This window comes from Terrapene carolina, unplaced genomic scaffold (assembly GCF_002925995.2).
Source record: "Terrapene carolina triunguis isolate 2854851 unplaced genomic scaffold, T_m_triunguis-2.0 Scaffold85, whole genome shotgun sequence".
In the NCBI taxonomy this organism is placed as follows: domain Eukaryota; kingdom Metazoa; phylum Chordata; order Testudines; family Emydidae; genus Terrapene; species Terrapene triunguis.
In genome coordinates this window covers 39,464,286-39,489,262 of record NW_020664436.1, presented here as the reverse complement: position 1 = coordinate 39,489,262, position 24,977 = coordinate 39,464,286, and the positions used below count along the sequence as shown (strand labels likewise).

General features: G+C 43.5%; 1 protein-coding gene across 1 annotated transcript in view; it reads left to right on the top strand.

Moving 5' to 3' along the window:
- The first annotated feature begins 6,960 nt into the window (after positions 1–6,960).
- Positions 6,961–24,977, top strand: part of ESR1 (estrogen receptor 1) — a 177,462-nt gene continuing 159,445 nt past the window's right edge. Inside the window, exons 1-2 of the mRNA XM_026649757.2 lie at positions 6,961–6,997; positions 8,740–9,244. Of these exons, the coding sequence (XP_026505542.1) occupies positions 6,982–6,997; positions 8,740–9,244 (521 nt within the window). The 5' untranslated portion in view covers positions 6,961–6,981. The remainder of the gene's footprint in view (positions 6,998–8,739; positions 9,245–24,977) is intronic.

Here is a 24,977-nt window from a genome sequence, read left to right as displayed (position 1 = left end):
TCTCTAAGGCCATTTCTGGCCTGTTCCAGTTGCCCCCACTGGGCCCTAGGCCCAGCCTCCCTGTCCAGCCAATCCCAGTCTCCCCCCAGGTCTCAATCTCCTTGCCCAATCAATCCTAGTATTCCCCTCCAACTCCCAGTCTCACCACACTACTTATCCCAATCTACTCCTTTCCCTTGCCACTGCTCAGGCTTTTGTCCCCTTGGCATTTGAATCAGGAGCCTTCCGCCTCCACACTCTCTGAGTTCAGCAGGGGTGCACTGAGAGCACAGGAGAGACAGGCTCTCTGTTCTTAATTCCAGTGCTCTGCCCTATCCCAGCCCAAAACATCTGGGAGCAGAAATTATAGGTAAAGTCCTGTAGTCCCGAGCTTGAACATGCTCAGTCCGTCTGTGGTGATGGCAAATAAGCAGTCCAGGAGCTGTGAGGGGATGCAGCATGCTCACGTGCTCTATGGGGATGGTGAATGTGCAATCTGGTTATTACTAGCAGTTGTGGGAAGCTTGAGCATGCTCAATGAGTATAGAACCTTCATAGATTTAAACTTTTGAAGAAGTCTCTCCTGAACATGTGTGAACTGTGATTTTTTCCAAAGGCACTTGGCCAAATTTGGGTGGATTTTCGTGGGAGTGACAAAAGGCTCATCCCTGACACAAAGGCCTGTGAATCTTCCATGTAATTTTTGTTTGGGTTCTAAATGCCCTGGATGTTCCAAGTGCAGAACTTAAGATCACTCCCACCCTGTAATATTTTGAATGTAATAAAAGTAACATGGTACCATGATAAGTGCTAAAAACATTGTATACAATAGGCTGCCATCTACTATAGAAGCATCAGGATTCTCCGAAAACTATCATGTTTAAAATAATAAAAATTAGGCAGCTTAATCTCTAATATATATATATATATATAATATGTTGACTTTAAAAATTATTTTAAAATAATTGTTCCCATATTCTCTATTTTTGTTTGGGCTGCTTGGTCAGATTTTTTTTTTCATGAAAAATTAAACCACCATCTTTAATTCTATAAACCAATCCAAAATTTGTGTAAAACTAGGGATCTTAAGACCAAGCCTTTTGGCACCATCCGTATTTGTAGTATGTTACTGGGAAACTGCAGATTACATATGCCCCCCCATATCAGCATATGAACATACAAACATTATAAGCCCTGCATAATATATTGAAGAGCTTATCTCTTTGCTGATGGTGTAAGCCAGGGGTAGGCAACCTGTGGCACGCAAGCTGATTTTAAGTGGCACTCACACTGCCCGGGTCCTGGCCACCGGTCCGAGAGGCTCTGCATTTTAATTTAATTTTAAATTAAGCATCTTAAACATTTTTAAAGCCTTATTTACTTTACATACAACAATAGTTTAGTTATATATTATAGACTTAGAGAAAGAGACCTTCTAAAATGTTAAAATGTATTACTGGCACGCGAAACCTTAAATTAGAGTGAATAAATGAAGACTCAGCACACCACTTCTGAAAGGTTGCCGACCCCTGGTGTAAGCAGACCCTGAGCATACTTCAGGGCTTCATCTAGTGATGTGAAGGATTTATGTTCTTTTCTGGTGACGATTTATAAAACAGATAGATGGTGCTGTATCTCTAGCCATCTAGCTTGAGGAGCTTCCTCACTGCTCTAAGGGCTGCATGATTTCTCTGCAATGCAACGGAAGAATCTTGGGAAAACATGGTGTTCTTGCTGTTATATGCAACAGATTCTTCTTTAATTGCAGCATCTAAAACAATTTCTCTCTTAATAGTTGTGGGAACCAGACTAATAAAATTTATGGTCTTTCATGGTCAGCAGACTTAAGGGCAAATGTGCAGTGTACTCTTTCAATTCTGAATTTGCCATATTTTGTTGGAATTCCTAATAAAATTGAAAGTCAGGATTAAAAAAAACAAAATAGGATTCCTTGAAGATACTGACATGCCTAAACCTATAATCGGAATATTTTTCATATAACTACTGTTTTCACTTTCATCTTGTACCTCAAGCTTTTGTAGCTTTCCAGGGACAGAAATATAGCTGGCTGAAACTTGAGATTTCTGTTCACATGAAATATTTTGAAATGTGGAAATTTCACATGAACTGAAAATTTAAAAAAAATAGTTTTGGAAATATGGACACAGTGTTTCTGAAAGGAAATATGCTCCCTGGGATCATGGCAGCTGCTGACTGAAACTGAAATTCTTGTAGGCACCAGGGCAGCCCGGCAGCGTGGACTGCTCTGCTCTGGGGACTCCTGAGTTTCCAGACTTCCAGGGTTGCTGGCTCCCTGGGCTGTCCTGGAGTTGTGAGCCCTGGAAACCCATCCCAGAATGCTCCAGACTCCCACCTCTGCAGCAGGGAGCCAGGAAGTCCTAATAGCCCTGTGAGCCCTAGCTTGAATTGGGGTTCAGGCTTTCCAGGCTCCCAGCTCCATGGCAGGGAGCACTGGCATGGTGGCGCTACCCTGGAGTCAGACCCTGTAAGCTCTGGGCTCCCTAATCCTGGGGCAGTCCATATGATGGGTCTGCCTCTGAGCTGTGGACCCTGGAATCCTGGGCTTCCCAGCAGCCACCAGGTGAGCAAGCAGGGAACCAGCAAGTTTGTTGAATCAAGCTTATTTTCACAAGACGTTTTGGGTTTGACAAATTGGCATTTTTGTTGGAAATGACCAGCTCTAGCTGGGAGTCTGTCTTCATGTTCACGCTGTTGATTTCCCCCCCATAAGCATACCTTGCTGCTCTACCAGTCCCTGATGCTCAGACAGGTCTTTTCATTTAGTAGAAAACTTCTCCAGGGTAGAATGCAAAGAGGATTGGAAACCCTGAAACTTCATTTCCAATATTATGGTAGAGTTCTATGTCATTGCTTCCATTGTATCTTTTTTCCCCATCTTCTGTTGCTTGTGCTAATTCCCAGAAATGGGCCAATGTTTCTGCTATTGTAAAATTCTAATTTGGTTCAGTGTCTTTTTTGCTGGTGAGTTTATTGGATCAGTGGGGAAAAGGAGCCAAAACTTAGTGTGAATGCAGCTATTGGTCACATGATGCAGATCTAACTATTTGAAACTAGGTTTTCACCAAAGGAGTCAGCAGAACTGTAGGAACTACAAGCCAACTGGCTGCATCAGTGCCCTGAAATGAATAGGGAATGCCTATCAGTATAAGAAAAAGAATCTGTACGTTCTCAAGCTGAGAGATCCATGAATTGTAAACAATGTTCATTTAACCATAGAATTATGATTCAGTTAGTGCACTATTTAGGTTTTATTTAGTGCAGTTCCAAGTGCAGCTTTGAAGTGTCCCAAAATAGCAGTATTTAGTTTGGGATATTAAAAGTACAGCAGAAGATTTAGCCCCATATTTTCCAATAACATTAATAAAATACATATATCTAGCTTTTGTAGACTGCTTTCAGAATCTGTGTAAAAGAGCGAAGACTCGCCGCGGCACCTCCTGCTGGTCATCTGGGAATTAGCTCTTTCCAGCGCTCAGAGTGCCTCCTGGTGGCCGGTGTCTTGTCTGCCTAGGCCCCCATGTCCCTCCTGGATCCCGGTGCCCCTTACCCTGGGGTTCTTTCCCCCCAGTAGTCCCCACACTCTGGGTCTCCCCTCTCAGGGGAACCCCCAACCCTCTACACCCACCTTGCCTCAGTGGCTATTGCCAGTCATCATCTAGCCCCCTTTTGCTGGGGCAAACAGCAGTCTGTAATGGCCACTCATCATTGGCAAGGGGGTCAGATCAGCTGCCTCTGCCTATCCCCAGGCTACACCTCTGCAGCCCCAGTACCTCTTTAGGCCTTTAACAAGGCCTCAGCCTGGGGAGTTGCCAGGCTGGAGCTCCCCAGCTCCTCTTGCCCTTGCCCTTGCCCTTCCGCTGCTCTGCTTCTAGTACCCTGTAGTCCCAGGCAGCTAGGCCCTTCTCACTCCAGCCCTGGAGTGAGACTCCCAGCTCCTCCCTTAGCCCTTCTTATAGGGCCAGCTGTGGCCTAATTGGGCAAGGCCCCAGCTGTGGCTGCTTCCCCAAGCAGCCTAGCTTTTTCTATCGGAGCGGGTAACTGCCCTGCTACACTCAGATATAGGCTTTTTGTCTCTATCACCATGGAGGTTGGTGTGTGTGTGTGTGCGTGCACAGATAGTTTCTGCTTTGGGTTTTTTGTCGTGTGCTTGGCACACCTCAATTGCAGAGACCTGGCCCTTCCTTCACAATGTCCCTCTGTTGCTATCGCCTCTTTCCTTACTTTCTTCATCCCTTTTTGGTCATAGGCATATTTGGAGATGGATCAAAGCCAGAACTATTTTTATCTGCACACTTCTAAACTTTGGGAATTTAGATAAAATCCAATCCACCCCTCACTGAGGTTCTGTAAATCTCATCCGCTGAAGTTTTGTAAAACCAAATTCTCTCCAGATTTTACAAGAGAGAGTGACCCAGTCTTGTCTTGTTAATATATGCTGTGTACATGCCAAGGGCACAACCGGAATTTTCCTAAGGAGGGGGCCCAGAGCTCTCATTCCCCTGCCTTGCACCCAGCCCCAAGCTCTCTCCCCTGCTGCTCCCTTATACCCATCCCGAGCTCACTCTCACGGCCTTTGCACTGAGACCCGTGCTCGCTTTCCTGAACCGAGCTCCACACAGACTCCCTTCCTGCTGCCCCACACCAATCCCTGGGCTTTCCCCCAGGCATTACCCCACACCCAGTTTCAAACTCTCCCCTCTGCACTCACCCCCATGGTCTCTCCTCTCCACATGCAGCCACATGCTGTTCCCTTGATCGTGCCCCACACCCAGCTCTGAGCTCCCCCGCCCCCCGCACCACACCCAATGCTAAGCTGTTTCCCCAGAGAGGCGGTCAGGCTGAATTGCACCAGGGTCCAGGCTGTTCTGGGAGCCCTAAGTCCCATACTCCTTCTGCAACTCCACTTCCCCTGAAAGCATCAAAGCCAAGATCCAGTTCTCCCATTCTCCTGGGGACTGGGAGTTCCTGGAGCCCCCTGTTCTGCTTGTCCCCAGGGGTTGGGGGACCAAGTGCCCCTGGGTGCACACATGGGAGACCAAGCAGACGCAGGGGTCACAACACTACTCAAATTTGGCCTAGCTGCCCCTCCATCATTGCCCAAGCTGCAACTTCAAAGCACTGTCTATACAGCTATTTTTAGAATGCAGGCACCAGCCTGCTAATCAAAGTCTGTCAACCTGGGCTGAGAAGCTCATTCTTGCTCCCACCAAAAAGCTGTGTAGACATATCGCAAGATGTTTGTTAGCTTGGCTGGAATTGAATATAAGCACTCTCTCTGAAACCAATGGATCTGCCATTGACTGGGTATTTTTAAAGTACTTTTGACCAGGGTGTGGAGTGAAGGCGTTGCAACACGTGCCTGGGGTAAATTTTGCGGTTTAGTTAATGTACATATCTTTTAAAGTGCACAGCAAATGAGGCAGGTTTTACTTTGCAAGATATGATGTAAATTTAAGCAAATGACTAATTTTTCAGTTAATTTTCTGTAAAGCACTTTGGGATCTACCAATGAACAAGTGCCAAATATTATTATCAGGCATATTTCACAGACGGACTTGTGTGTAATGGAATAAACCCCCTGACCTCTAAGCATAAAGACCTGGTTTTAAACTCTGGGTCTCACATTCATTTATTATGTAAACTCATGCAGAACATTTAGCCCCATCTGTAAATTGCTTTGAGATTTATAGAAGAAAGTAAAAGTGAAAAATATTATGGTTTATCAAAGACTTTAACTAGTTTGTAAGTTATGTGCTGATGCCTATTCTTCTTGCTCAAAACTAAGTCTATACACTATGCAGAGTCAAAAATTCACCCCCTTCTTGGCATTTGGCTTTATTAATAAAGAAAATATCATAAAATTCACCCAGAGCCTTCTCTCCAGGCTGGGCTGTGTTCTAGGACTCCTACCACAGGACTGCTCAGCTCACTCTCTAGATCCTCTCTTTGGAGAGCCACTCCCACCTTCCTTATATGTAAGTGGGGTAGCAAGCCATCTGAGACAGTGAGTCAGCAGAGCCCACTTAACCCTTTTGCATCAGGATCAGCATCTGTGACTAGGTTGGGTAATTCAGGCAAACACCAACAACCTATTACAGTTTAGCTTAAGGGTCTATTTTAGCAGCCATTCAGCATCAATTGCATAGGATACTGGGTCAATGTAAATGCAGATCCCATGTTTCCACCCCTCTGATGGGTCCTGCCTACCCTCCTTGCAGCCATCCACACTGGCCTATGTGGAACTGGTGCAGAGACCCAGAGTTAAGGTGATATAGGAAAGGAATCAAGGTTCCTACACCATGGTTTGTACTTACTGTACCACACAGAGGGTTCTAATGCCATCTAGAAAATAGTTGTACATGGGTAAATTCAATTAAAAAAACTGTATTAAAAGAACATTAAGGTTGCAAACTGAAATACTTAAAAGTCAGGAAGTGGTAAAGTTAAATTTGTGTGCTTAACCTTAAATCTGCTCTCTTCTGTATATGCATTATAATGTAGTATATTATTACATAATGATATAATAGATCAAACAACATTTTAAATAAAGCCTTAGATTCCTTCTTGCAGCACGTTGTAAAAATAAATGCTACTCTTCCTCTGGGATACTGTCACATTGTTTCTCAGATTATGCAATATAATACCATAGTATGTTAGACAGTATTGTGTTTTAAATATTAGAGATTCACCAAGTGACTCTGTAGGCAGTAGCCTACCTTAAACTGGTAATTGGCCTTCATTATAGCCTGTGGAGCACAGCTACTGGCTCTTATCTTCAGGAAGATGTTGAGAGCTGTGCTTGCTTGCTCTTTCGCGAGCCCTTGCAAATACACACACATACACGTACACACACACTTTCTCTCTCTCACTCCCTCTAATACACATGCATTTACACACTTCGGCATATTTTTAGAATATCTCTTGGAAGACTCTCGCTGTTCTGCTGGGTATGATTGTCTGATGTTTTTCTTACCAGGTACTTGTATAGTTCAGCCTTATTTAAACACTGTTATCTCTTTGATCAAAGTCTATAACCTGAAATTTTGAGCTGGAAAAGAAGTGTGGGGGGAAATCTATCAAGTACATATATATTTAAACGTCTGCTGCTGTCTCTGTATGTATGCAGTGATTCAAATGTATTTACTTCAGTGAAATCTTGCAAGTGCAGATTAATCATTGGCTTTTTTAGCAAAAGCTCTAAAAATGTAATATTATGATTCAAGTATTGTCTATTGAATTAAACAATTTATAGTAAAGTTGTTTTGAAACTATTTTAAGTTGAAGACAAAAAAATAAATTTCTCAGTGGATTCTTTTTAAACCTCCATCTCACTTGATGATCAGAATGTCCAAATGCTGGGCTGAATGAATGTAGAATTATTTTAGTATGGCTTGGATTTACGTTAATAACTAAATCATGTTATCTAAAGCCTTGTATGCGTCTGTTGGGGGTTGGCACTAACCTAACTGTGCCAGCTGAACCGTAGACCATTATAGCATTGCTATAGAACTTGAAACAATTTTCGGAGGTTTTCGTTAGGCTGATGCAAAACAAGTAGCTTCTGCAAAGTTCAAATAATATGGGAATAAGTTGCAAGATGAAACTTGCTTGCCACACCTTTCCTCTACAATTCTGTTTTCTCTTGCTGAGTTTTAAATATAGTTTTAAGGGGGACATTTCAATTTATTGTAAAGTTGGTCCCTTTGGATTATTTTGATTTCCCAAACTCTGATCTCTAAGTTGAAGTGTGCCAAGTATTTGTCAATGGACAAGGAGGAAGAACATCCTTCTGCTGGACTTATTAATATTCAGTTCATATTTCACGTAATTAACATGAATTTTGTCTAACTGTCTTGGGTTTTACATGATGGTCTGAAAGATGTCTTATTTCATGTTTAAGTTTATGTTGCTCTGATTTTACATGCTGTACAAGAAGCAGGCAGAAATGTATAGAAGAATTTAACTAAAGGTTTCCCCTGCCTTTTCGTGTTACTTTTTACACTTCAGTTAAATACCAGGAATCATTATAATTTAGCACATTTATATATGACTTTTTTCCTATATAGATAGAATACATCCATTGATTTCTGTTAAATACAGTTTTACTGACTGGCTGGCTGCACAAACACACACACACATACTCTGCTCTGCCATATCTCAGTTACAGTGTAGTCCTACCCAGGGTCATTACAATGTACACATTACATATTTCTAGCAAACATGAAAATGAATCAAACAGGACTAGAGATAAACAGAGATAGATTGGAGCCTGGCGGGGGCATAAAAAGCAGTAAGCTGACTGACCACTGGACTAGTCTTCCTAGTTTGGTATAAGCACTGTTTTCCCTCAGCCACCCTAGAGCAGCAGGACCCCATGAAGTGAAAAATTAAACAACTAATAGGAGTAAAGTTTAGTGGAACAATTATTTGGTATCACTCCAAAACTAATTGTTTCTGAAGAGATGTTTAAACCAATGTCAGTGCAAGGCAAGAGTTCTTGGCCTATGGCCAGCACCTTTGTAATGCATATTAGCTCAGATGAGGAGTACTTAAAAGTTAGAGAGAGAGAGACAGGGAGAGAGAAAGAGAGCGTTTTCTCACTGCTCATGCTGCATTGGATTGTATTCTCCTCCTTGCTGAGACCAGCTGAATACCTGTGCAGTGCTTCCTTAACATGATTTTTGCCAAGGCTGACACCAGGCTCTGCTCTTTTTTCAGGTGGACTATCAGCTGTTGATCCCTCTGCTGACAGTAAAAAAAGACATTCCAATTGCTCGCTGCCATTAACAATGACCATGACCCTTCATACCAAAACCTCTGGAGTTGCCCTGCTGCACCAGATTCAAGGCACTGAACTGGAGACTTTGAGCAGACCTCAGCTGAAGATTCCCCTGGATCGGTCACTCAGTGAGATGTATGTGGAGAGCAACAAGACAGGGGTTTTTAACTACCCAGAAGGCACCACTTATGACTTTGCCACTGCCGCTCCGGTGTACAGCTCTACTAGCCTCAGTTATGCCCCTGCTTCTGAATCATTTGGGTCCAGCAGTCTGGGAGGGTTTCATTCGCTGAACAATGTCCCTCCAAGCCCCGTGGTATTCTTACAAACGGCGCCACAGCTCTCACCCTTCATCCATCACCACAGCCAACAGGTACCCTACTACCTTGAAAATGATCAAAGCAGCTTTGGGATGAGAGAAGCTGGCCCTTCAACCTTCTACAGGTAAATCTTACCTTTGATTTATTTTAACAGGATATGTAAAGTAGGATGTAGAGAAGCACAGAATTGTCTCTGTATAAAAGGCCATGTAGTCTGATCAATTGAGTCACCAGTGAATAATTAGACTGTAAATGATAGTGTGCCGTAAACAAAACAGCTGTTGTGACTGTTGAGTAATTGTTGCTGTAAATGTTAGAAAGTGTACGTATATGAAAAATAAGCATAAAAAAAGATAATGAACATAAATGTGACCTAGGAAAAACAAGCCTAAAATCATAATCTGCAAAAGAATGGAAAACAAGAACAAAAACCACATTCAATAAAAATGAGAGTCTGAAATACACTAGAAGGGATTTCTCCACCACCTTTGGTTAACTTCAGACCTGGTGTAAGTGATAGTTTGAGTCTGTAGCAAGAGGCTCTTTCCTTTGGCTGCCTGTAGAATGCTATGGGTGGCTTATACGAGAAGCTGTTCAGAAACTCAGTGTCCTTCTTAGCAAAACTGTTGTAGTCGACTTAATGGCAAACAGCATTTCAATCATACAGAGCCTTTAGGAGTGGCAATAAATGCCTCATACCTGAAATGCATATTTGCTTGGAGAGAGATAAGGAGATATTGTTTCCCTAAACTAGCACATTTTATTAAAAGACAGGGTATTTTTACTTTCTTTTCTCTATAGCGTCTTGTGTTTCTTAGTGGAACACTTCTATAAAAATGTTCTATGGGGGAGTATTGGCATTAATATTTTTGCAGTTGTAGATGCATTTCAGTACTTTTTTTGGATTAGGTGGTGGAATGTGGCTGCAGACAATTTTTAGATGGGATAGAATATATAAAACATCTTTAAGAGATGCCAAGGTTTTTATCAGCTCTCCTTCCTCATTCTTAATTTAAAAATAAAATACCCCACCCGCAAAATAAATAAATAAATCTCCATGACAAAATGAAAATGTATTTTTTCTTTATTGGGAAAATACCAGGAATGCAACGCCCCTATATCCACTCTCTTCCGAATTTTAATGTTTGGTAGCAAAATTTTGCAGGATATTGTGCTGGGTTATGTTAAAGGCAATTTCCCCCCTCCTTAATCTGTGTCTCTGTCTCAGTTATCTGGGAGGTCTGAGCAACAAACTGCAGTTTAGGAAAAATTACTGTGTGTAATATTTAAGGCCAGCTTCTTGCACCCTAACTCTATTGAACAGTAAAATAATACTCAGTATGAGTAAGAATCAGGCCACAAATCAGAGAGGAAGATTGAAGTTTTGAAAAGGATTTGTGTATCAGATGGAACTGGAAGCAGTACCTTTTAAAAAAATCATAGCATGGGATTACAATAAACTTGCTATTGATGGTCTGTACTGATTATCTCACATTGACAGCCACGGTAGTGACTTGAACTAAGTTAGAAAAAGCAGTGCTGTTTCTATCTCTGTAGGGCTGTACTGGATAGGATAGTGCCCTGAAAACACTAAACTTTAGCTCTTTTTTCCTCTTGGGCACGGACCAAATCACAAATATCCCAGCAAATAAAATAATTTTAATAGTGCTCAATTTATGAAGATATTTAAAGATAAAATCAGGAGTTCAAGTACAGGCATTTCCAAAAAGGCAGTAGAGGGCACAAATTCCATACATCTCCAGTTTGCTTTACTCATTTCAGTTGTCCCATTGACTTCAATGGGATTAGATGAGTAAGGAGAGCAAAATTTAGTCTTTTGGTGTAATAGTGTTGTATGATTGTGTTGGAGAGTCACAATATTTGCAATGGAGCATCACAATAACATTATGGTTTAGGGATGCAAATGCATTCTCTGAGGCCAAATCAGCTGGAGCAGTAACTATTTAATAATTACTTACAATAAGCAGGAGATGAAGGTGTATTCTGCCATGCACTGCCCCACTTTACATGGTTAAAATGTTAGAAATTTTCCTCCTCCTCCTCACTCTCTTATTGAAGAAGTTAAATACAAATTATATTATATTTAATTAGCATGACATTTTGCATGTATACAGATAGATCTATGTATGAATTCAGTATCACTTATATTTGATTTATTTATTAATTTTTCCTTGTGTTTTTCAATACATTTCCATTGAAAAATAGTTCCTCTGAATTTCACTGCATGCTAATGACATACTGTATGTCTAGTACTGGATACTATCTTTTCTTATCTTACAAAGGTAGTATGTTCAAATCATGAGTGAGGAGTAGCTGTGGTTAATCTTTTAATTTTCTTGGAATTTTTGCATGTTTTATTGTCTTTTTGCTATTTTCAGTACTTAATTTATCAAATATTACTATGTATTTTAATGACAATATTGTCATTTATATTTTGTGTGTATGAGTATCTTGCTATCAACTAAGAAAATGACTTCAGCTGATCTCAGTTTTTATATTTGATTTTGGTGTAAAAATTTTCACTGTACTTTGCAATAGGTTTCTGTCTCATTCAGGAAACACCAGAGGAGCCCTCCAGTGGCTCACTTAACACCTGTAAATCCCCATAGACAGCAACAGATTAATTCCTTTCTGTTGCCCTATTAGAAAACTAAAAGGTTACCCCACGGGCCTTGCACCTTCTAAGGGTCAGATACAAAAACTTGTCTGCCCTCTGTCTGGCTAGGAAGCTGGCTCCAAATTCAGCACAAACTCACACACAACCAGATTGGACCTAGTATCCAGTCGATTATGGAGCCACTTATTTGTCTGTAGCAAAACACAAGACCAAGTCAAGTCAATACACTAGAGGAAACATTCTATGAAAAAGCATCTGTGCATCACTAACACTCTCTGTCTTTCTCTCTCAAATGGAGCCGGAATGTTTTCTGGTGCCTCAAGCCTAGAGCATATGAATAAAGTATCTGTTTAATTTTGCAGATGGGTAATATCTCCAAAGCTTATTAAGGCTGAATTATTATAAAATGTCTCTTGGCTGTTTCCCATCAATGTGATCATGTTAATTCTTAACACTTGCCTAAAGCGGTCCAAAAAAAATGACAAAGATACGTTGATCCCCATCCTGCTGGAGTTCATAAATCCCCACACAGGGTATCAGAATTTGGAAAAAGAGAGCTGACACTGCTAGCCTAAACTGTTTTCTTTAGCTTGAATGACTTCAGTGGCTAAATCTTATGGCTGTTTATAGAGGGAGCGGAATTTTAAAAAGTACCACAGTATATACAAAATCCAAGGATAAAATGTTTTCTTTTCTTTTTAAATATAGTGTGGTGTGCTCTAGTATAAGGGAATATCCATGTAGTAGTCTCTTTTCTGTGGAAAGTTTCCTTTTGATTTCACAGTTGGCGTTAGGCATCCATAATATAGGAATGCTGATGTTATGTCCTGAACACTAGGAATGGTTCTGTTTATAAAGCCTGTCCTCCTGTCCCTGTCAATTTTGCAAAAATGGCTGATAGAGGAAGGATGGCACCAGACTTCCCTATGTTATAAGGGTGTTGTGAGAATAAATCCATTAGAGATTGTGATGTGCTCTGATTTTATGGTGATGGGGGCCATAAAAGTACCTAAGAGATCTATATTTACTAGTTCTTCTTTGAGTATGTGTCAGTGTGGGTCCCACTCTAGGTGCACATATGCCCCATGCACTCAAGATTGGATTGTTCTTCATGATAAGCATGTGAGAATCAGTACACTTGGAATAGGTGTAGGAGTGTGCACGAGGCATGCACAGCGCCAGTCAAGGAAGCCAAATGTTGCTAAGACTGGGTGGCTGAGTGAATGTTTATTATTGCTGTTTCTTGCTGGTCCAAGTCACAAGTATAACAAACAAGATGAAAGAAATAGGAAACACATCGAAAATACTACAAAGAGAATTTTTCACAAATGTCTTGGAGGCAAATTTCACTGTTCTTATGGACACAGTGAATTGGTAGTGCTGCCTATACTTAAGGTTGCCCTACACTTCCCATTTTAAGACCCAGTTTTCAGTTGCTTATAATTTTGTCAAACTTCAACTGTTCAGGCTGAAATTTTCTATGCCAAGTGTCTGCCTCAAGATGATTTTTTTTCTTTTTTAAAGTTTCAGCCAAAATGGCTCACCTGTTTCTGAGAATGATGGGAAAATACCTTGTTTTGCCTGTGTTAAAATGGTCTTGTTTGTTTTTTGTTTTTTGTTTAAAATTGAGACACTCTAGTGCCTCCATGCCGTAGAACAGTTTGGCATTGGGAGGTCACCCTGGTGTCAGAGATGTCCTTTTTTGCCTTTCCCAGGAAATCCTGCCCAAATTTGGCCAAGTTATAAGCCTCTTAAAAATCTCAATTTGAATGTACTCAGTAGACATTTGTTAGCGTTTGCCAGTGAGATTCTCTGAAGATTTCATCTGGATGGAGCATGCTGCATCACCTTACAGTTCCTATATGCTGACTGGACTGTGTATGCATCACCCCAACAGAGCGACTGAGCATGCTCCATCCCAGGGCAGCTGGGGCTGTGGAGGACTTTCACTGCAATTACTGCTCCTGGCTGATGCAGATCACTGTGGTGTCAGGCTACAGAAACTGATATCTGGAAGACTGTCTTTCTTGTACTCTTAAGGACCCTCCTGCTGGCTCAGCCAGCATGAAACAGCAGCCTGACTCAAATGCAGAGAAGTCAAGAGGTGGACTGGGCAGGGGGACAGAGAGAGTAGAGACTAGATTGGTACAAGGAGTGTGGGGGGCGAGGGAAGGGAGACTGTGAGTGGGGTGGAAACTGGGAATAGGAGATCAGGTGAGGAGACTGTGAATGACTGGGTAAGGTGACTGGGAGCTAGGAGCTGGTGTGGGGGTGGAAAGACTAAGATTGGATGAGGAGCAGGAGTGAGACTGGGTCTGACTGGACAAGGAGACTGGGATACGGAGCCCAGGAAGGAGTCTGGGACTTTGACAGGGGGCGTGGAGAGCGAGACCTGGACTGGGTGAGCAAGGGCAATAGGGTTGCTGAGGGGAGGAAGAGACAGGACTTGGGACAGGTTCAGGCTGGAGAGTACAGGAGTCAGATTTGGGGGGAACAGGGGTACTATTGGGTCTGTCCCCACTAGAATACACTCTCTTCCAGAGCCTGGAATGGAAACCAAGCTTCCTGAGTGAGTCTCACCATTCTTCTGCTGTCAGCAAATATCTGTGAAACCCATTGGCAAAGTGTATATTTCATCTCCCTTTAGTGTTGGTCCTATGTGGAGGATGATGACCTACTAGTGTTGTCAGTTATTTCGTTAGCCCAAGTGGCAGAGGTCTGTGCAGTGGATCTGATGTCCCATGTAGGTGTCAATATGATTCCACATGTAGAATTTCTGTTTTTCAATTACTTTAAAAAAAAAAAAGAACCCAAGGCAAATACACACAATTAATAAGTCAAGCTCACAAAAAATAGGAAATGTCTGACTTAAGGTTGCCCATTCAACCTTAATTTGGTCCCCTCGTGATATCCATATTTAAGGCTATGATTTTATCACAGAGGTTGTGGAAGTCATGGAATCTGTGACTTCCAAAGACCTCCGTGACTTCAGCCTGCAGGCAGCTGAGAGCTGTAAGGTCTTGCCAGTGGCTGGGAGCTGTGGGTACCCCTGCCACCCAAGGTGATGGGGACCCCCCGAGCTTCAAGCTGCTGTGGGTAGCAGGGGTACCCCACAGCTCCCAGCTGCCATGAGTGGTAGGGGGCCCCCACAACTCCTGGCTGCTATGGGTAGCAGGGGACCCCATAGTTCCCAGCTGCGGGGGAGGGGAACCCTGGAGTTCCGAGCCCCCACAGGTGATGGGGGCCCCTGGAGCTCCCAGCCAGGCTCCCGCAGCTGCCCAGCAGCTCCCCATTTTGTCATGGATATTTTTAGTAAAAGTCAGGGACAGGTCACGGGCTTCCGTGAATTTTTCTTTATTGCCCGTGACCTGTCCCTGACTTTTACTAAAAGTATCCGTGACAAAATCTTAGCCTTATCCATATTGTACTGACTTTAATTATATGATCACATATTATTTTTTCCACAGGATCCCTACATCATTCAGTGCACGGGATGGACTATTCTCTGCAGATCAATTTGGCTTGTGTAGTGAATGAGGCTGTTGTCTGTAGGACCCCTGTTATTTGTTGCAAAAGTTGGAAGACGTGCAGTGAAAAAGGCAGAGGATTGCAGAAAGAGAAAAGATGGTCTGATGGTTAAGGCAATTGAGTACTGCCCTAGAGAATTTGATTCTATCCCAGTATCAGCCGCAAAGTTCCTATGTGATGTTGAGCAAATCACTTAAACCAGACTTTTCACAGGTGATCATTAAGTGTGTGTTCCTCATGTTCTTCATGCACACCTTGAGACACTGGTGTCTGATTTGCAGAAGTTCTGAGCACTCACAACTGCAAATAAAGTCAATGAGAGCTGTGCTTTTAACATATATAGTTCTATACACTACTAAATATTCTGAAAAATCAGGTTCTAAGCATCAAATTGGGCACCCAAAATTCAAATTCATTTTTTACCTTAACCTCTCTGTGCCTCAGTTCACCATCTGTAAAACGAGAATAACGATACCATCTAACTTCACAGGGATGTTGTGAGAATAAATGTATAAATGTTTGTGAAGCACTTAAGATACTACAGCGGTGAGCACCATGGAAAAGTTCGTTAGGAAATTCATAATTCTGTCTTTAGAGCAGGTTTGAAAAGTGTACAGTAAATAAGGCATGAGGCCACAGGTTGAATAATGAGGAAAAAATATAGAATAGCTTGCGAATTCAGTAAGACTGGTCCTGGAAATCAATGGGAAAATCTTTGAATGCTAGTTTTAGGTAAAGTTAAATATGTAATTAAATATATATGTTCAGGTTTAATTAATCTGTATATGGTTACTTTGTAGATAGATGAGGGACCATTGCACAAGAATAGAGTCAATACACCATCCCCTAGGCTCCTCTTGTTTCCTTCTTCTGACATGCATTCTTTGAGCTTCTCTTCCCAATTTCTTACATGCCGCAGCTCAGGTGAAGAATTGTGCATACTGTGTTTTAATGAGACATTGAAAGTCTTACTCTTAAGAATTAGATGTCTCATAATAATATTATAGTGGAGCGCTAGTTCCACTATAGTTAAGGTTGAGAAACCCTTTCTGTATAAAGGATTATTTTTCTTAGTGCTCTAAAATCCTCACAGTTACTCAGATTGCCTTGAAATTTGGTGTGCCTCATGCTTTTCTCAGGGGGTCTACCTCGCCCCCTCCACATGTGATCTGGGATGTGTAGGGGAAAGTATTGGTTTAGGTGGTATCTTGTGTGCAGGTGTGAAAGGATTGTATAAGGATAGGAAATGGTTAAATTTGACAGGTGTGGTATTTTGTCGGGGAAGTAGGCTCAGTGTTTGAGCTCAGGGCAAGTGCAGTTAGTGCCGTCCTTTACAGTGACAACATGGGTGAGGTAATATATTTCACTGGACTAACTTCTGTTGGTGAGAGAGACAAGCTTTCGAACCAGTTCTGTGGGGCTCGAAAGCTTGTCTCTTTCACCAACAGAAGTTGGTCCAATAAAAGATATTACCTCACCCACCTTGTCTCTCTAATATCCTGGGACTGACATGTCTACAACTACACTGCATTCATTACACTGACAAGGCAGACTGTGTTATGGGTATTTTGGGGCATCGCTCAAGAGGGCAGAGTGAAGATTGGGTGGACGTTTACCTTAACTCTGTATTTCCTGGTTTTCAGACGTTTGAGTTTTGCTGAACTCAACATTCTGGAAGGGCATGAACTATCACTGGGCAGCCTCAACTCTGCGTTATTGATGGTTTTGGCCAATTAATTAATTAATTACATATTTTTATTGATAATAAATAAGAAAAACCAAGGTGATGACATTAAGGAAATCAAAATTCATTCCTTTACCAACAAAAAATAAAACATAACACGCTGGGGCACTTGCAACATTACTGCGGTGTGCTCACATGCTGCTTTTACCAAATCATTTAAGAAAATAATCTGATTGAGGCTACCTTTTTTAAAAATAAACTATAAGATCTATAAAATCACTAGCTGGCTAGCTGCTGTCAGTCCCAGTTCTTCTTTCATAGCTGATTAAATGTCAGTACTAAATATTAATAGTTTCAATTTGTTTTGATTTGTGATCCTGCCTCATAATGTGTCCTGCTTCCGCCTCTGTCTTACTCACATTATTGTCAGCAAATTTAGCTCATTCTGGTGATTTATAACACCCTGAGGAAGTGCTGTAGCAAACAGGCTGGGAAAGATTCTGAGCAGGGCCTCTGAGAAGATGGTAAACAGAGGCACAACCCAGAAGAGGACGGAGTGGGACAAAGGTAGCTCCTGAATTTTGCACTTCGCGGGGAGCCTGCTTGTCTCCAGTCCTACAAAAGTAAAGGCAGCTCTTGCGCTGTTCTGATTTGTAGCTGCTTCCTGGAGCCATACTTAGGTGGCTCAGCAGCCCAGAATAATTGAAGGGCAGAGTGCTTTGGCTTCGCCCCCGTGTGCTGCTGTTCCAGGAACTGGCACAGAACTCTCCATCAGGCTCTCCACTAACAGGAGAAGGCCCCCTGCACTAAGGTTATTCCCTGTGGGCTGTCTCTGCCAGCTACCCACTTCCTTTGTAATAATGGAACAGCATGAAGGGGTAGATTGAAAAGGAGAACCAGGGCCATACTCTACAGAGAGCTGTTCCCGAAATCCCAGATGTCATTTGAAAATTCCGGGGTTTAGTTTCAGCCCCAAATGTCTGAACATTTTGGACATTGCAGGTTCAGGCTAGGGACATGGACACCCTTGAGTATGAGTGATACTGAAATGTGTGTTTCTCTACTTTCAATGAACTAACTCAGGAGATAAAAGAAAAATAGCAAGGAATAGGTCTACCTTGCAGGTAGTGTAAGTACTTGGTAAGTATGGGACCTGTATCAGTACTTTATTTACACTGCAGCCACTGAAAGCACAGTTCAGGGATAAGAAATACGGAAGGCGGTTCATATTGAATGGTATTGTGAAGCATTACATGGGTTCAGCAGAAAATGTTTATAACAGGTGTTTCTGTAACTGGTAAACATGTGGGTACATTGTGTACTAGTCAATGGTCCTCAGTCTCCTCAACCTGTGTAGTGAGCACACTGGGTTGTAAAATTTGGATCAAGGGCTACTCATTTTTTAGGTTTTAGGTTAGCTTTGTTTATGTACATGTTTTTGTTTTTCTGCTTTTACATCTGTTCACGTTAATTTTAAACATAAAATATAGAAGATGACAAAATTAAGCACATTAGCTTTATGAAATGTATGTGTATTATATTTATAAAGGTTCCTAAGAAACCATTTCACTCGTACTGCTGCTACCTGAAGAGCTGCAGAGCCCCTTGTGTTACATGACAGGCCCATGCATTTGGGAAGAGACACTGTCTGCATTGGATTAGGGATTTAGCTTGCGGTCTATTCAGTGCTCATAACGACATCCAAACATGGGTACTTGGGGGATCAGAAGCACCAGAAACCAGCCCCCCCACTTTTTAACATGGGTGTAATAGTCAGGTGTGGAGCAGCAGTGGCAGGGATTGCGCTTGGTGGTGGTGGTGAGCTAATCAACTCCTCGCTGCAAAGTACAGCCCCTGCTAGCAGGAGCGCTGCCAGCTTTTCTGCCGCCCTAGGAGGCGGAAGGTCCCGCCTCGAAATGCCGCCCCCCACAGAGGCGGCGGAAGGTCCCGCCGCCGAAATACCGCCGCAGTCGCCGCCCCCCAAATTGTAGTGCCCTAGGTGACCGCCTAGGTCACCTAATGGGTTGCGTCGGCCCTGCCTGCTACTGACACCAGCCTTTTCCGGTGGAGGTTGAGGTGGGCCTTAGCCCCACTTTAGCACAGGGCCCTGCCCCCTGCTCCTCCTCTTCCCCCTGAGGCCCTGCCCTCGGCCAGGTTGAAAGCCGGAGCCAGGCCTGGGTAAGAGCTGCACAGGGGGAGCCCTGGATACGCCACCTGTCCTGGGCAGCATTCCTGGGGAGTAGAGACACTGGCTGGGTGCTGCTCTTAGGCCTCTCGTCCCCCCCATCCAGGGCCGGTGGAGGGTCCGGGGCTCCCCACAGCAGCCCAGGGTCTTTGAGTGGCTCTGACCATGGCCTGACTCGGGCTTTTGGCTTGGTGGGGGAGAGGCTTGGGGGGAAAAAGTAGGAGCAGGGGGCAGGGTCTGAGGGTGAGAGGAGTAGCAGGTTCCAGTGCTGGTGGCCATTGCCCCCCCCCACTTCTGAGGGTTGCCAGGCATTTGGTTTTCGACCAGCAGGCCCAGTCGAAAAGGGACGCTGGCAACTCCGTTCAGCACTGGTGACTGGGCTGCTAAAAGTCCAGTCGGCAGCGCAGTGGGGCTAAGGCAGGCTCCCTGCCTGTCCTGGCTCAGTGCCGCTCCTGGAAGCGGCTGGCATGTCCAGCTCTTAGGTGCAGGGGTGACCAGGGGGCTCTGCGTGCTGTCCCTGCCCCGAGCACCGGCTCCGCAGCTCCCTTTGGCTGGGAACCATGGCCAATGGAAGCTGCAGGGATGGCTCCTGTGGGCACAGGCAGTGCACAGAGCCCCAGGACCACCCCGGTGCCTAGGATCCAGACATGCCGGCTGCTTCTGGGAGCCGCCTGAGGTAAGCGCTGCCCGGCCAGAGCCTGCACCCCAAACTCCCTCCTGCATCCAACCCCTTGCCCTAGATGGGACCCACCTCACAGCCAAACTCCCTCCCAAAGCTCTCACCCTCTGTATCCCAATCCCCTGCCCCAGTCCTGAGCCCAAACTCCTCATCCCCGGCTGCACCCCAGAGCCCATACCCCCAGCTGGAGCCTTCACCCCCTTCCGTACCCTAGTCCCCTGCCCCAGCCTGGTGAAAGTGAGTGAGGGTGGGGAAGAGCGAGCGATGGAGTGAGAAGGGGTGGGACAGAGCCGGGGCCTCAGAGAAGGGATGAATCACGGGTGGGGCTGCGGAGCAGAAGGCGGGGCAAGGTTGTTCAGTTTTGTGCGATTAGAAAGTTGGCAACCCAACCACTTCTCCAGTGCTCCTGTGGGGGCCCCCAAATTGGGCATGGGCCCCATGGGCCTGTGCGTTAATCCACCACTGATGTCCATATTAAACTGAATTCGTATCCTATTAAAAAAGAGTAATTCCTATTAAGTATGACTGGTCTTAAATCGTTCTATAGGGATAGTCCTGTTTAAATGGATTTCCTGATTAAACATATCCAGATTAAGGTCTTCTTTATTCATTACAAAAAAGATGTTGTAATTCATAAATGCAACAAGGTAAGTGTTATGGGTTTGTTGCAGTTACCATGCAGTTGCTAGTGAGGATCTCTGATCTATAAATGGGGAGTGGGTGAGGTTCAAGAGAAGAGTTAAGGTTTGTGTCAGAAACATAACTTTGAATTTCCTGAATTGATAGTATTCCCTTTTTTAAAAGTAACCTCCTATTAAAGTGTTTTAAAGTGTTTAAATATTTGAACTCTAATTTAACTAAGTTTCTTGTCTGGAAATATATGGCCTGTGTGGGTATCTAAGTTCATATATATAACATTTATAAATCTGTATTTTTTATATGCATAAACATAAAATAGGCTTAGTTGTCAAACTTGGGCCCTAATGTTAGGCTCCTAAATTCATATCTGAGCACCTGAATAAAAGGTCTTATTTTCAAAGTGCTGAGTAGAGCTGACCAGAGAACATAATGGGAGCAATTGAACCTGTCCCTCCTCTTCAAAGGAGAAAAAGCCTTACTCCATATCATTCTTTAAAAAAAAAAAAAAAAAAAAACCAAAAACACAAAAAAAAAATCTTTAAATTAAACAAAATAAAAAATCCAAAAAAAAAAAAAAAAAAATTCACAATGGAGACCTTTAAATCCACACTAGCCACCATCAATAGAGGGCATGACATTTGAATGATGCCAATCTCCGTATCACAGTTTGACAGTCCCACAGATGCTTCTTAAAATTTTGCTCTTGAAGCACATTACCGATGCAGATCCTTGCCCTTTGGTTTAGGACAGGGGTTTTCATAACAAAATTTTTGGTGGCTGCTGTGACAAATTTTCCTAAAATATTTAATTAACTTTAGGAAAGACAAATAAATATGCACATATACATGCCCAAATCATTGTAATTTATTTATGTAGGTTTTTTTTTGCAGACTCAATATTGAAATATACAGTTGTATTTTGGTGCCCCTGGCCACAGCTGCCTCCCTCACCCATCGCCTCTGGCCCCCGCTGCCTCCCCGGTCCCCCACCGCTCCCTAGGCTCGCCATCGCCCCTAGGGCTGGATTTCCAATTAGGCACAGTAGGCATGTGCCTAGGGGTGCCTAAAAGTTAAAGGTGGGTTAAAAGTTAAAAAGTTAATACATACGCAGTTAAAAGTGGTTAGCATAAACTTATTTTAAAAATTATAAACAACCCAGTGATGATATTACATGGGAAACCGTGGCAACTCTACACCTGGATTTCATATCACGCGTGGTACTGGCTCTGCTTGTTTGTGATTGGCCAACGTCATCACTGTCTTTAGATGCTCATGTATATGAGGTACACTTAGGGTATGTCTACACCCAGCCGCTAGTTCGGCGGCTGGGAATCGAAGTTCTGGGTTCGACTTATCGCGTCTTGTCTGGACGCGATAAGTCGAACCAGGAAGTGATCGCCGTCGACTGCGGTACTCCAGCTAGACGAGAGGAGTACCGCGGCGTCGACGGGGGAGCCTGCCTGCCGCGTGTGGACCGAGGTAAGTTCGAACTAAGGTACGTTGACTTCAGCTACGTTATTCACGTAGCTGAAGTTGCGTACCTTAGTTCGAATTGGGGGGGTAAGTGTAGACCAAGCCTTAGTTACCAGCCTGCCTCTGTGCTTGCGGCTCTATTCATGCGTGTATGAAAATGCTATTGCTATCTTTACCATAGTATATTGCAGCCAGCATGGATTTAATACATTATAAAATAAGTTTCACCTTCATATTTTTCCTACCTGCTACCTATGTGATTGTTTTAATTACATGTATTTTTGTTATTGTATTGAATAAATATTTCCATTATTGTTCATATTTCTTTTCGTTTCATTTTTTATGGAAAACACAAAGGTCAGCTGTAGGCAGGGGGGCGCTGAAGATGCTGAACCTAGGGGCAGATAAGGTGTAAATCCGGCCCTGAATCCCCTCCCCCCCGGTCTCGCTGCTTCCCCCCATTACCCTGAGCTCCCTACCATGACCTCACACCCTAGTCTCACCCTGCTTCTTGCTTCTTGACCACAGTGCCCAGTAAGGCTGGTCCTCTTGAAGCCCTGCTGCCCCGAGCTGAAGCCCAGAGCCAGAGCACTACGGCTGGAGTCGGGGTGTGTGTATGCTGAAGCCTGGAGCCCCGCTGCCCTGGGAGGCTGAACTCCACCCCCGGAACACCATGGCTGAAGCGGGGGTGGGGGGGTGGGAGGGGGCTCAAGCCCGCCCCCAGAACCTCTGGATGAATCAGGGGAGGGGGGCTGAAGCCCTCCCCCAGAGCAGAGAGGAGGCACTGCTTTGTCCCCTCTCCATCTCTGCTCAGGGGAGGCTGTCATGGCCGTAGGAAAACCCCTCAATGGCCGCATGTGGCCATGGTGGCCACATTTGAGAAACACTGGCTTAGGAGCAGCACTGCAAGTGTTTATGAAAATGCTAGCAGTGTTAATATCAGCTGTAAGAAAGGAAGGGGGTCTTCTTCTACCCCTTCCTGGGTGACCTCCTTATCTAGGCCTCATAGAATGTACCACCAAAACACTAAGGATGCTGCAGAGCCACAGTTTTGTGAGAGTCAGTTAATGACCTCTGCAAAGTTGCTTACTGCAGAAAAGATGGAGACGTGGAGAAATTTTATCAAAACAGTCAACCTTTCAAGGGAAGTACCTTTCACATGTATCTTTCTCTTCTGGGATCAGTGGTCTCCCATGTGGATATTCTTAATGGGCCAGTGCTCATGAGGCCACCACAGAGCTTCCCTTTATCTCTTCCTAAATTATCTCTTATCTGACCCTCAGTGAAGGTGTGTAATCCCAGGAGGATTCTTGGGTCATTCACATGGGGTCAAGGACTGTCCAAGGAATCTGGTCCAAACACGAGAGGAAGCACAGCATAAACTGGCGAGACCTCAGAGCAATCCAATATGGTCTTAAGGCTCTGCTTCCATATCTGGACTTACTTCAAGTGCTGATCATGACAGACAGCACCTCAGTGATGTCATACATCAATAGACAAAGGGGACAAGGTCTACAGTCCTTCAAAGAGAAGCTCACCTCATGATGACTTGGTCAAAAAAGAATCTGCAATCAATTTGCTCCATTCACATCCAAGACAAAATTGAATGTTACAGCCAACTGGCTCAGTACGCAAAAGTTAGGTAATCCAGAATGGGTACTATGTCTAGAAGTGTTTCATCTCCTCTGTGATAGATCTGTTGGCCTCCCACCTGAATCAAAAGGTTTCAGTGTTGATGTCTTTCAGTGGGATCACAGAGCCACAGCAACAGATGCCTTGTTGCAAGGATGGCCAAAAGAGACTCTTATATGCCTTCCATCCCTTTTCCTCTCCTCACAAAAATATTGCAGAAGAACAGATCAGGAGAGAAGCAGCACTGGTAATTTTGATATTCCGATTCTAATCAAGGAGGCCTTGATTCTCTGATGTCCTTGACCTGGTACAAAGACCTCCCCATCTACTTTCCATCGAGAAGGGATATGATATTACAAAAGCCAATCACGCATCAAGATCCAGACAGTTTGAGCCTAACTACCTTGTTCTTGAACAGAGCCTCTTAAGCCAAAGAGGTTATTCAGACAGCTAATATCCACAATTTTAGCTTCCAGGAATAAATCTATTATCTTAGTATATTCAAGGGCCTGGTTGAGCTTTAACAATTTGTGCCAGGACAGGGGCATTGCCCCCACACACTTTCAATCTGCTTCAGTACCACAGATTCTCAAATTTCTTCAAAATGAATTCGGGTTAGGCCTGGCAGTTAAGACTCTAAAAGGTCAAGTTGCTGCTTTGCTGTCCTAAGGATGCTAGACAAAGTAGTGAATTTCAACTTACCTACATGTCCAGCATTTTTCTATGAGGGCAGCATCTCTTCTACATCATCCTGACATGCTGCTTCTCATTGTCATTGCAGGCCCTGAACCACTTACAAAGGTGTCTCATTACTTTCTAATCATTAAAATGGCTTTTTTCATAACAATCTTTTCTGCTGGCAGTGTATTTGAGCTAGAAGCTCTTTTGCTACAGCCTCAGCCCATAAGGTTAAAGTGGTACTCAGAACCAACCCTGTCTTCATACTAAAGAGCTTCAGCACACAGCTGACATCAGAAGGACAAATGCTTGACAAATTGTGTTTTATTATCCAATATGAAAGGGAAAGAAGGTTTCAAAATCTTCCATTTCCAAGTGGATGAGATATTGTATCTTAAAAGTCAGAAAGCGTAGCTCCATCTTCCAATACCAGAGTTCACTCCCTGAGAGCCAGGGCAGCCTCATGGGCAAAAGATTGCAGGTCTCATACCAGAAAATCTGTAAAACAGCAACCTTGTCATCTGTTCATGCCACTTTCAAACTTCTACAAGCTGGATATCAGGCATCATCTGATGCTGCCTTCAGTAGACAGGTGCTCCTTGCTACAGCATCACAATAACTACGAGGAAAGGGTTATCCCCTTTCACATCTGTACATAACTGTATAGAGTTCCCTCCTGTTGAGTGGACACTGCTATAAAAATCCCAATGTCATGGATCTGT